At 38.9% G+C, this 13,516-nt stretch overlaps 1 protein-coding gene across 1 annotated transcript in view; it reads right to left on the bottom strand.

The window, feature by feature from the left end:
• The window catches only part of DCP2 (decapping mRNA 2), a 28,024-nt gene continuing 14,508 nt past the window's right edge, over positions 1–13,516 (bottom strand). The window contains exons 5-8 of the mRNA XM_083141374.1: positions 11,832–12,097; positions 7,406–7,544; positions 3,359–3,485; positions 1–691 (exon numbers count right to left, since the gene is read on the bottom strand). Coding sequence (XP_082997500.1) covers positions 525–691; positions 3,359–3,485; positions 7,406–7,544; positions 11,832–12,097 — 699 coding nt within the window. The 3' untranslated portion in view covers positions 1–524. The remainder of the gene's footprint in view (positions 692–3,358; positions 3,486–7,405; positions 7,545–11,831; positions 12,098–13,516) is intronic.

Raw genomic sequence — 13,516 nt, 5'->3', positions numbered from 1 at the left:
CCTACAACATTTGTATTTGATATTCCATGATTTGTTTTTATTTCTCTGCATTTTTTCAGTTCCAGGTTAGTGCAAACCCTGTTAACATTATTGACAATTATACTTATCTGATACACATATCTATAATTACATGATTGTGAATGATATTTTTTAAACAAACTTTCTCCTTCAAATAAAGAAAAAAAACATATGATGCTACGACCATATAACAATAATTAACGAAGTTCTTCATAATTTGTTTGCCTTCACAGATAGACAATTACATACATTACTATAATTCATGATGATCATTTCACATTGATACAAACTAATATATATATATATACATACATTTCATGTAAATTTTAAAATGGCATAAAAACATATGTAAAGGTGTTGTCACAAATACTGCATGAAATCCTCATACATTTGCAATATAAAACATATCTTGTTCCTTCAAAACACATCGCAGAAAATGAATATAAACTTGTATAGAGTTACAATGGCTTAAAAATAAAACTTTCACTAAAGTTTTCACCTTACACTTAAGCAAAACACTCCATTATAGCAAGGTGATCAAACTTAAAGTTCAACCATGATGGAGAGTGAAAATGTAGAATATTATTATTCGCGGGCTGGTTGTGGGCTTGGCTGTAGTTTCCACTGTTGCCTGGTAGGTGGCTCTGCTTCGACCGTCCTTTTTCATCATCACCTACAGAATGCACAGAAAACAATAGGAAAGTGATGAATAGGTTACAAAATTCTGTATATTAATTACTTAAGGCTGAGCAATACTACACACTTAGTCCTCTTTTTCTCTCTTGTTACATGCATGCAGGGGATGAGGTAAGGGGGGGGGGCCTTGGGGTATACAGCACCTCCAAAAATATTGAGAAAATCAAAGTTTTCAAATTGAAGCAGTAATAAAGAACTCAGGATAATAAAAAAAAAGTGGTAACTGAAACCCCTGTCTTAAAATGACTCCTGATTACAATTTTTTGTCTGAACGACCTTTAGTTGATTGATGGATTTGCTTTATTTTACTTCACTTTTTGTGCCACTTTTGGCTAATTTGCGAAGATGGGGATGAGTGATTACATGATGAAATTGATGAATGGACACTAGGGATGGATGATATTGGAAATTTGATATCACGATATTTCATCACAGATGATATGATACAATATTTTTTTCATATGATATCGGCAATATATCGCCAAATATCATGACAAATATCGCTGACATGATATACACAGCGCGGCAATTTGAAATCGAGACTGATTTTTTTTTCTCTCTGTAAGTGGTGCCACTGTGCAAGCTATCTGTGGTGTGAACAAGTAACAGGTATCTCACGAACAATCGACGCAGAGCTCATTGACCTTGAGCGACATTGCCGCTTGTTGCTTTGTGGAATGTGGGCACGTGTCGTGAAAGTGCATCGTGATTTCAACATGGAACAAAGCGCAAACATCAAGTTTTGTGCACTCTTGGGTAAACCTGCTGCGGAAACGTTTGGCATGTTGTAGCAAGTCTATAGGGACAATTGTTTATCCTGTACGCGTGTATTTGAATGGCTCAGACGTTTCAGTAAAGGACGGGAGCCAATTGAACACGACAAGCAAAACCAAAACCAAACCAAATTGGTTGAGAAAGTGAGGATAATCATTACTGAATACTGAAATTTCAGACAGACTGTTACTGCTGCATTTTATCTTGAGGTACTGAAACGTTTGGTGCAAGGAATAACACTGTGAGGCGAGTTCGGGATGATTGCAGCTGGCGTCTGCTTCATGACAGTGCCCCAAGTCACAAGACTGTAATTGAGAAGAACTTTTGGGCCCTAAATCGACTCCGTGTGTTGTCACACCCTGCCTACTCACCGGGTCTGGCTCCGTGTGATTATTTTTTATTTCCTAAACCAAAATCTGCACTGAAAGGTTCATACTTTTATGATGAATCAACAATCAAGATGTCTACGACATGGATGTTAAACAGCATTACAAAAAACAAATTCCAGCAATCTTTCTATGCACTGGTAGGCATTGTGCTATGATGTGTGGATGCAGGAGGGTCCTACTTTGAATGATGCAAGGCAAGTAACTTTCTATGAAGACTTGTTTATTTTTTACAGCACCAGTCTCGATTTCAAATTGCCGCACTGTGTATATCACTAAAATATCATGACAATATATTGCCAACACAATATATATCGACAAATATTGTGATGGTATATCGTTGACCTGATATACATATAGACAAATATTGTGATGATATATCGCAGACACAATATATATCACCAAAATATAGTCTACTTGATATCACCTGGATGATATTTTTTTCAATATCGTGATATATCACCCAACACTAATGGACACGCACAAACATTCATGCACAGGCCAGAATTTGCAAACCCTAGATCTCTGGTGTTGTAGCATGATGAACCACTCCGCCGCAGGGGCAGGCTGCACAAAATTTAGGACAAAGGTTAAAAATGGAAATTATGAAATACATAGAACGCAGCTAGGTAATATTCCTTTACAATTCCAGCCCCCCCCCCCCCCAAGTAAAAATTTCCTGCTATGCAAGTGCACAGTGAGAGAGAGAGAGATATGAGAAGTAACTAATATTAAATATTCAGTCGGTGATTTAGTAAAATAAAACTGCATAAAACATATTAGTGATCATCCCAGTAGCACAAACTCTTGCACTCTTAAGCATAATATTAGGATTAATATTTAATATCCAACTGATCAGAGGATTCAGCCCTATAATGAACAGTTAACTCAGTAATATAACCTTCTAATTAAATAAAATAATCCTTTTTGAAACTGCTAAACACTTTTTTTTAAGCAGCATGGTTACACATGAATACAATTTTACTGACATAGAATTTCATTTGCTTTAATAACTAGAATGATGAGGGGATAAAAGTAGAAAATATACACAATGCTTAATTGGCAGTTTCAGCCCATAATTGTTTCCTGTAGCAACACAGTCTTTCAGCTGTAAAATAAGATAAATGTAAACTCCAATATTAAATTACTTGACAGGATTGAGCTCATCTCAGAAAGAGTGAGAGGGAGGGAGAGACACTTGCTCTAGCTAGGTCTCCCCCCCCCCCTCCCACTGACGAGTTTCTCTCTCTTTTTTCATTCCCCTTGCTTTTTCTCAAATCTGGGTGTATAATACTCCACTGTTTCAAGCACAATTTCTACAGACAGTACAATACCACCAGACACAATTGCAAGAAGACTTTAAGGTTTCAACTTCCTTGAATTTCACATAGGTAAAATTGTTATTTTGTATAATATTTTATTTTGAGATGTGTTCAATTTGTGTAATGAATTTTGATTCTTTATATATAACCAATAATACTTACCACTAAATAGTTGTCTTTTTATGCCCAACTTGTGTCCTCTACCATTCTCCTGTCTTCGAATGTTCCGAGGAGGTGGTGAATTGGCCACACTTTGTTGCTTCATAGACTGGAAGTCCATCATTTCATTCTGTATGAACAGTGAAAAGTGAGATTTGTTACAAATTTTGTTCGAAAGTTACTCAGATGTACGAAATAAATCTAAAATTGCATCCAAAAAGAGGTCATTGTAATAAATATTACAGGCTTCCAGTTCATAATAGCAGGCAATAAGTAACTGCACAATGATAGCAGGCGGTGGAGAACTGGGATTTTTTCCACTGGCACCCACCCAGCATCCTATAAAGTGGGTACTTGGAGGAAACTCTGGGGTGTAAAGGTAGCCAAGGGCGTGGTGCTGATTACATCAACCCATCTTCGGCCGTGATCAAGAAAATGTGTGGCCCTAACCCCACACCCCCTATATGCCTTCATGGTGTGGTGCATAACACAGGGGAGCACTTTACCTTTACCTTTTTTTTTTTTTTTTTTTTTTTACAATGATAGCAGGTGGTGTGCAATATTTATATGGAAAAATCCACCCAGAGTATTTGTTATCAAAAACACTACAGTTGCTGACTAAGGCAGTATTTTTATGCACTAAGAACACTTTTACATAATTTTTTTTAAAGATTAGTTCTTTTTTCATGTTATAGGGAATAGAAAACGCGGTTGAAAATTAGAAGACGTGAGTGAGTACTAAAACGATTTCCGCGAAACTTACTTGTAAATCGTATGCATTTTCAGCAAAAAATGCAGGCTCGACCAGGACTCGAACCCAGGTCTCTGGCATACCGTGCCATTGCTCTAACCACTGAGCTACCAAGCCGGTTTGGCCTTGCCTGATTTTTTGCTGTTGCTGCTTTACCTGCGTGGAATCGTCTCTGCCAGTGCTACCACAACGGGATCTGCTGCTGTTGAAACACAGCAGACTTCAATGTTGCCTGGTTCCTCCCAGCGTAGAGATGTTAATTGTTGTAGATTAGGCACACACAGGAGATGTACTACGTAGAAATTTTCAGTGAAAAATGCAGGCTCGACCAGGACTCGAACTCCGTGGTTAGAGCAATGGCACGGTATGTCAGAGACCCAGGTTCGAGTCCTGGCCGAGCCTGCATTTTTCACTGAAAATTTCTACGTAGTACATCTCCTGTGTGTGCCTAATCTACAATAATTACTATTAATAATGTTCTATTAATTTCGGTGGCCTCTGCCACCATCCACTTAGTTCTTTCTCTGCGGATAGCCCTGATAGAGGGTAGAAACATTACATGTAAAGTGTTTCTAAATCTTAATAAACTGCCTTGGTCAGCAACTTTACATGTGATGTTTCCATCCTATATTAGGGTCTTCCTCAGACAGGCAGATTGATTGATTGATTTTTAAAGTATTGACACATCAACACATAGGCTATTTTTACCATCACACAATATGGGGAGAAGTCCCTCAACTAAAACAAATTTTCATTCATTACTTAACAAAAAAATAAAACTATATTGTCTCAAGTACTGAGAGTGGGGGGAGGGTGCAAAATTTTCGCAAAGCATGCTCCCAGTTGTATTAATGCCACCCTGTTAAACCATACAAGCATCTCCTCAGCTCGACCCAAACACCCCATCAGCTAACATTTTCCAATTGAAGTGTGGACTGTCTCGACTAAAACCTACTTACCTAGGTTAAAAGCCGATGCTGTAAAGGACCACTCAGCACACAGAAGGGCAGAACACGACCCCACAGAGGATTATACTGGATGAGGCTCCAGGTGCCACAGCGCCGTTTCAGTTACCACGGGAAGTGAGGTGAATTTTAGGTGCCTTATTAGAAGGCCACTGCTTATAGCCCTCTTCCTCAGACGGAAAACTAAACTAAGGAACACCCTGACATATGGTGGAAATGTCACATGTAAAGTGTTTTAATGGAGTTCTGCATGCGATCACTTTAGCTCAATAATACGTACTCGTTCTAGTCGCTCAAGCATGATAAATGTATAGAATCAAATATCATATCAATGTGACAATAATCATAGAAATGTATGTGTAAAAATTTGCGCTGGTAGTTTTAGCCCATAATCAACTATTCATTTACATTTATCGCTATGTATTGCTAAGATAGACTAAATTGCATTTTAACACAGAGCTTAAGTTTCAATTTCACTGCATCCTTCACTTCACGATCCATATTTGAGGGTTCAATGCAACAGACAAATTATGGTTACTACTGGGCTTCGAGCATGTGAGTGTCTATTTCGTACGCTATCTAGGATTGTCCATGCAAACTATTTGCTGCTCGAGCGAAAAATGCTCATTGCAGCACTCTAGATTTTAGTGTATAAACAAACTACCTTGGGCAGCAAATGTAGCATTTCTTAATAGAAACAAGGACCAATAGTATTACCATTGTTATTAAAAGTAAAAACGAAAGGTAATGAAATTAAATTAGTGCAAGTACAATAATAAATGCACCCAGACAGGGCACAACAAGAGCCTCACAGAGGATTATTCTAAGAGATGATAACAAGAGCAAGAAGACAGAAAACTCCTTGAGGATGAATTGCAACAAAGTTGTTGAATCGGAAAACAGCATGTATTTGATCTAGGAATTAATTTGTGCGTCTGGACAAGAGATGGCGTAACAAGCGTATCGTCCCACAGTTCCGTGTATCCACACATGCGTTGAAAACTCCTGTCAGTGCGCATCGTTCGTAGTATAGGGCAGTTGATTGACGCGTCAACAACAGCATTTTGTAGTCAACTGAACATGGCACAGTTCGTGCCAGATAAAGTGTTTTTGCGGGGTGTTCTGCTTCATTACTTTAACATGCAGAAAAGTGCTACCGAAAGTCATCATATTTTGGTGGAAGTGTATGTATGGTGACCATGCGCTAGCTGAGCGAACGTGTCAGAAGTGGTTTGCACGGTTTAGAAGTGGTGATTTCGGCCTGGAAGACCAAGAGCGACCTGGACAGCCAAAAAAAATTGGACGAAGAATTGAGAGCATTGCTCGATCACGATTCGTGTCAAACGCAGGAAGAACTTGCAGAAGCATTAGGCGTTGATCAAACAACAGTTTCCAAACGCCTCGAAGCCATGGGTTCCACATGAATTGAAAGACCGAGACGTTGAAAGACGAAGAACCATTTGCGAATTGCTGCTTGAAAGACAGAAAAGAAAGGGGTTTTTGCATCGCATTGTTACTGGCGATGAGAAGTGGATCCGTTACGAGAACCCGAAACGAAAAAGGCCTGGGTGAAGCCAAATGAACCAGGTCCATCACAGCCGAAACGAGATATTCACTGTGCAAAGGTTATGCTGTGCATATGGTGGGATATGAAAGGTGTGGTGTACTATGAGCTGCTGCAACCGGTTGAAACTATTAATGGAGAATGTTATCGACGACAATTAATGCGTTTGAAGCAAGCTCTGGCCAGGAAACGACCAGAATGGGAGAACAGACATGATAAACTTATTTTTCAACATGATAACGCTCGCCCACATGTTGCAAAACCGGTCAAAACCTATTTAGAAAATGTCGGATGGGAAGTTTTACCCCACCCGCCGTATTCACCAGACGTTGCTCCTTCGGACTACTACTTGTTCGATTGCATGAATAACAATTTGATTGGACAGCGGTTCACTTCTTCAGAAGATATCGAAAAATGGGTCTCTGACTGGATCGCTTCAAAGGATGAGGACTTCTTTCGCCACGGAATCCGTAACTTGCCTGACAGATGGGCGAAAGTGGTGGCTCGCGATGGACAATATTTTTCTTAAGGTATTTATGTATTTTGTGTTTGAACTACAGCTTCAATGTGTGCGTAACAACCGCACGAATTAATTCCTAGACCAAATATGTAAACTCAAAAGGTAAATTATTTGACAGAATTGGGCTAGTCTCAACTGGAGATTAAACCTAAAAGTACTAGGCTGTGAGAACCGCGCAGTGTGAAAACAAACCGTGCAGTGTGAAAACAATGTACTTTAAAATATGAGCATTTAATATGAAATTATTTACCTGAATAGCCTGAGCAAACTGTTGCTGTTTCTTGTTCTTGTGCATGCCGATATCCACGTCACTCAAAGACTTGTGGCGATGCCTCCTCATGTTCTGCGCACTTTTTTGTTGCTTTTCAAATATCCACCTTTTCAGTCTTCTGCAATCAAAATACAATGAAAATGAATGCATTGGAAAAATTGGACATGTTTATTTTTTAGTTATGAAGATGTAAAAAAAAATATTGTTGAAATGCAAAGTTCTTACGTGAACATTAAATGTATTTTCGGTACTTTAGTATTATACAGACTACCTCATTTCAGACCGTCTGTTTTCTGGGAAAGCAAAAAAAAAACACTTGTGGACAGAATAGGAACACTGTATTTGAAAGTTTACAAAATATAAATCATACAATTTTAGGTTAGGTTAGAGGAAGTCTGTATAATACTAAAGTACCATATTTTCACTGAGTTTTACAGAATCCAGACACTTTTTCCAGAGTATTCAAAACCTAGTACATTACTATTTCAAATATATCTTACAATGGCCCCCTCCAATTTCCCCTTATAGCCACACTATCCCAAATTCTTTATCATTATTATTGGAAATGGGACAGATCAATTGAAGGGCTCGGGTAAAACATGGTGATATTTTCATCATTCTTGAGTTACAAAGTAAAATGTGCCATCGTTCAATTTTCCAGTGAAATTGCCATGTCATACAATTTGCATTGTACTCTGTGAAGCCTTCTGAAATTGCTAAACACAACGTGAAAACAATTTCTTTATTAATAAATTCAGAAATGACCAAAATGTCACTTACCATGTTTTACACCCGAGCCGTTCAATTGATACTTGGTACTGGCAGTTTTATCCGTAATATTACTGATCTGATATTTATAAATACAGTGCAATTTTGATTTTACATTTTTCAAGGCACCACACTGAAAAAAACTTAAAATGCAGTAAAATGTAAAATCAAGGAAAATATTATAACATTTTATGTTAAGACCATCAAGATTGAATGTATAATGCAGGAAAATGTAAAATCAGGGTTCCACTGTAGTCTGTAATTTAGTGCAATATTCTACCATTATGTTACTACTTTTATGAAGAACACATAAGTGTTATTTATGATGGATGCAGTAAACGCAGTTTAAAATTACTTACAAAATTTCGCACTTCCGCATTGCACAATTTAATGGTTAAATCCTATTAATTTCGAAGATCCACTGTCTTCATTCACTGAAGGGTACGACATCTGGAGCACAGATGGTACCACGTCACTGCATTGTTTGTTCCTGGGCAGCGGTAGTTGCTAATTCTTCCGTTTGGCAGCGCTGACGTGTGCATTCTGGTTTGCGTCATCTGCTTCCTGCTGTCTGGTGGGGCTGCCGGGTAGTGGTTGGGTGGCTGTGCCGTGCTGCTCGGTGCGGTGCAGTTCCTGTTCCCCAAGTGGCTGCAGGGGGGGTCGAGTATGCGCACCACATCTTTTCTTTTTCAGGTCGGGGAGCCAAGTTGGGTGTGTCTGTCCATTGTCCCAGGTTCAGTGCTGGTTTCTGTTGGACGATAGCATGGGTTTCTTTGACAGTGTTTTCTATGACAGAGCCGGTTGGGTGAAGTATGGATGTGGAGGTGTTGGGAAAGGCCTGATTTTGAGAGTGTCTTTTTTGACATCTTTTAAGTGTTCTTCAATCTGTTCTAACAGTGCGGATGGTTCTACCAATGTAGCTGTTGTGGCATTGGCATGTGGCCCTGGAGACACCAGTGGATGCAAGTTTGGGTAGGTAGTATCTCTTGAAGTTGGGTAGTGCTCTTCCGATTTGGGATATGGGTTTGTGTGCCAGTCGGATGTTGAAGGGTTTGAGGGCCTTGGCAAATTTGCCTGATGTGGTGGGGTGGTATGGAAAAGCGATCCATTTGGGTTTGGGATTTTGGTTTCGGGTTATCACTGTCTTTGTGAGTGTCTGAGCTGGGCTAACGCTTTTGCACACCACATGGTAGCTGGCGTTCAGTGTAACCATTGTGTAGTCCTATTTTGGTTACGCATGCTATTTCATCTTGGAGGTAGTCTTCTGTGCAGCTGTGTGTGAAGGCTCTTCTGTAGAAGTTCATCTATACTCCAGCTTTCTGGTTTGGTGGGTGGTTGGATTTGGCATGGATGTACTGGGTGCCCCAACCTGGTTTCCTGTATATGGATGTGATGAATTTGTCTTGGTGTCGTTGGATGCTTAGGTCGAGAAAATTGTGGTAGCCATTTTCTTCCTTTTCAACGGTGAAATTTATGTTAGAATGTACGTTGTTGAGGGCAGTAAGGAGATGGTTTAAGTCCTCTTTCTGTTTGTAATGACTAGGGTGTCATCGACATATCTTCTGTATCTAAAATGTGCAAACTCTGGTTGGGTGAGTAGCCACTTGTAGTACAATGTTGGATAGGGGTGAAGATAGGGGTTTGCCCATCGCTAGGCCTCCTGTCTGGTGGAAGAAACTGTCTTTGAACTGGAAATAGTTGTGGGTGAGGCAGGCTTGTAGGAGGTTGCAGATTTCATCTGTTACAAATGGGGGTGTGCCATTGCTGAGGAGCCATGTTCTGGTAGAATCAAGTGCAAGGCTGATTGGAATGGAGGAGTACATAAACACTACGTCTATGCTGGCTAGTTTAAAGTTGTTGGCTTTGACGAAGGAGGTGACAATTTTTTTTCCCTCAAGGTTGTTCTTTAGGCAGTAGGTAAGTTTGTCATTGTGAGCGGTCAGTTTCTGGAGGAGCCATTTGGTCAGGTAAACACTGGGTTGATTGACGCCGGCCACTATGATTCTTAGAGGAATCAACCAGGAACTCCACCGCACCGAGCAGCACGACCCAGCCCCAAACCACAACCCGGTGGCAGTGCCACAGGACAACAGGAAGGAGACGACGCAAACCAGGATGCACACGTCAGCGCCGCCGAACAGAAGAATTAGCAACTACCGCCACCTGGGAACAAACAAAGCAGTGACGAAGTACCATATCCGCTCCAAACGCCGTACCCTTCAGTGAATGAAGACAGTGGATCTTCAAAATTGATATGATTTGATCATTAAATTGTGCAATGCGGAAGTGCGAAATTTCTAAATTTCACTTGAGTAGTTGTTTTTGTACAGTAAATATCTAAATATGTAGTTCCTTTTCAAAGGAAAACCCCATTGGCATTATCTGGTTACATACGTCAATGAGAGAGTTAAATGAACCTTTTATGGAACATTCAAGGTACACCTGGAATTTTATTTCGGATCAGTAGAATATTGATTATCAGTAGGTGCATTAGTAAATTTTGTATCTAATACAAAACTAATTCAAGAAAATACTGCCATCTTTGTGCACATAATTAAGGGCTAAGGTTTTTTGAGGGAATTTTCAAACTGTACTACAGTACACTAAACAAATTTAATTATTCTCATAAATTTGGTCTCAGAAAAACAACAATCACTTTTTTTGGGAGAGTTTCTTGGAAACATTTAAGAACACGTATTTAACATTTTTCCCACTGTCTCACTGACGATTTTTTTTTATTTCTAGGTAAAATTTCAACTGAAGCTTTTGGACGGAATATGATTAATAAAATAGCTGAGCTGATTCAATTTTGAACCGATGCTTGAATATTGTAACAGTTAATCAAAATACTGATTAATATTAGTGGGAGAATCCACTCCAGTTGTAAGCATCAGAGTTTTACTTCAAAATATTCAAAAATTCAGAATGCCACTTAGGTAATCACAAAATACTTTTTTTTTTCTTTTTTTTTTTTGATAATATTGGTGCAAAACCAATGGACATTAAAAATTTTGCACGACTTCAAGGATAATGAGATTCTGCAAAAGTGCTGCATGGCATTTTTGGGAATCCCGCAAATGATCCAAATGCAAGGAAAGTGTCAGCTAGTGTAAGTAAAGAAATGAAACCAAGTGTTCTCCCTACATTTTGCAAATGAGTACCAAATACAATTAAGGGTTGGAAAATTTACTCTTATACCTGTCCTTATGTAACTACATAGGTGTTGCAAGAATTTAGACATGGTAAGGTATTAATATACACATGAAACGGGATTATGTATGTGCATATCTGTTTATTAATTTCAGTGAACACTGCCACCATGCACACACACTGGAACTTGCAGTACGGTCAGCGAAATTAACTGCTTTTAATAAACAGGTATGCAGATATGTATGCACATTTCCTGTATGTATTAATAGTTACATGTGAATTTTCACTAAGGGTTAATACAATTCACTGAAACCTAACTAATTCAAATAACAAAAAGTAATTCAAATAAGCTTCTAACTGGGGGAGAGATGGGAAAGTATAAAGGAAAATGCAATACATTCATTAACAATGCTACTGCTGCTGCTACTATTGTAATAATAATAATAATTATTATTTTATTATTATAATTCAACAACTGAAAACTTACTTCATAAATGGAACCACCATAAAAAATGAATTAGGCCCAACACCCATCTTAACTTTGGGAGTCATATCCTTCTTGTTTGATGGGAGATCAGAAAGTGGGAACCACTCAACGCTTTTTATTTCGTTCCTTGTCCTTGGCTGAAACTTTGTGTCCTTTGGTACGCCAGGAATAATATACAACTGAACTAACTGGTCGTTGATTGTGGATTCTATGTATTCGTTCTTATCGAGGTACTTGCTTATGTCGAATCCAGTCTCTTCTAGAACCTACAATTATGAACAGGCAAGGGTGAATTAGGTATTTGTACCCTGCATTTCAACATAATTAACACTACAAGTAGAGATTATTTTGTGTAGGCCAACCTGCTAATTGCCACCCTTCAGTGCTGCCAGATGATGGAAACCATAAGAAATGCCAGCAGAAAGCATAGCAGGTGACAACCCAAGAAACAGGTACCAGGGCCACCAGATGGGAAAAATTGAAACTATCATCACCTGGGAACAAATAAAAACAGTGAGGCACTACCATCTCTATCACAGATGGCGTACATATATGCTTTGTGTTTGGCATATGTACATGACCAGACATTGAGAACATAATAATCACATTAGGTAGGGTTGTGTCGAAGCCAATTACTGATGGATTTAAATCGGTACCAATAATACTAGAGTTTTACCTTCTAATAAATTTTATATTTTAATTTTGTAAGATTTATTGAAAATAAAGTTATGGATCTTAACCACTGCAGAGTTTTTGTGATAAAATTATTGCAAACTCTCATTCAGAGGATCAACGTACCTCAAAATCAGGAATAGAATAGTTCATTGCTTAACTGACTATTCGACATGACCTGCATCATATTCAGTGTTGCTGGACAGATTTGCAATAAGAGAAGTAAAGTTCAAATCACCAACCCCGAGACCTTCTGTAAACAAAACCACGTGCATGCAGAAAGCATTGCAAACTCATAGAAGTAAAATAATCCACACGAAAATCCAGCGTTCTTGCAGGATTCGTTACGTAAGGTAAAACAATGGCCAATTTGTAGTATGGGATATGCTGCCGCAAATGACGTCTCACTTTAACCCAATGCTCTTTCTTTGATTGCCTGATCTTGATGCATGGAATTTTCCATATGGGGGCCACCCCGATGGCACAGCAGTTTGATTGATTGATTTAATTTTACTTATTTGTGAAGATGAGGATGAGTGATCAAATAGACATGGGTTCGATATCTAGTGGAGGCTCATAGTGGTTCAGATCCTACTTAAAACTCTAGGCCCAGTTCTCACTAACATTTCTGTGCATAAAATGGGACAAAAACAAACCAGCTCAACATGTATGCTATGAAAATCTGGAATCTGGAGCATCACCGGGAAAAGATAACCACTGTAATGGCCGCTCTGAAACCCTGAAGGAAGCAGGTAAAAATATGTGAGGAAGTGTGCTGAAGATGGTAGCAGGCATTACAAAAATGTGCTGTTCAATGTTTAAGAACTTACATTAGAACTCATTCTTACTTGAAATGCACTGGGTGGTTAGAACTAATGAACTCAAGACATGTTTGAAGCAATGGATTGCAGTCAAACTTTGCACAGAGGCTATGCAGACACAAACACACAAAAGAAAGAAAAAAAAAGGTGCACCAGGTGGAAAAGTGGCACTGAAACTGCCACTGCATTCTG

This window comes from Lepisma saccharinum, chromosome 19 (genome assembly GCF_977018435.1).
Source record: "Lepisma saccharinum chromosome 19, izLepSacc3.1, whole genome shotgun sequence".
NCBI classification, from domain to species: Eukaryota; Metazoa; Arthropoda; class Insecta; order Zygentoma; family Lepismatidae; genus Lepisma; species Lepisma saccharinum.
The sequence above is the reverse complement of the archived record's forward strand: the minus strand, read 5'-3'. Positions and strand labels throughout refer to the sequence as shown.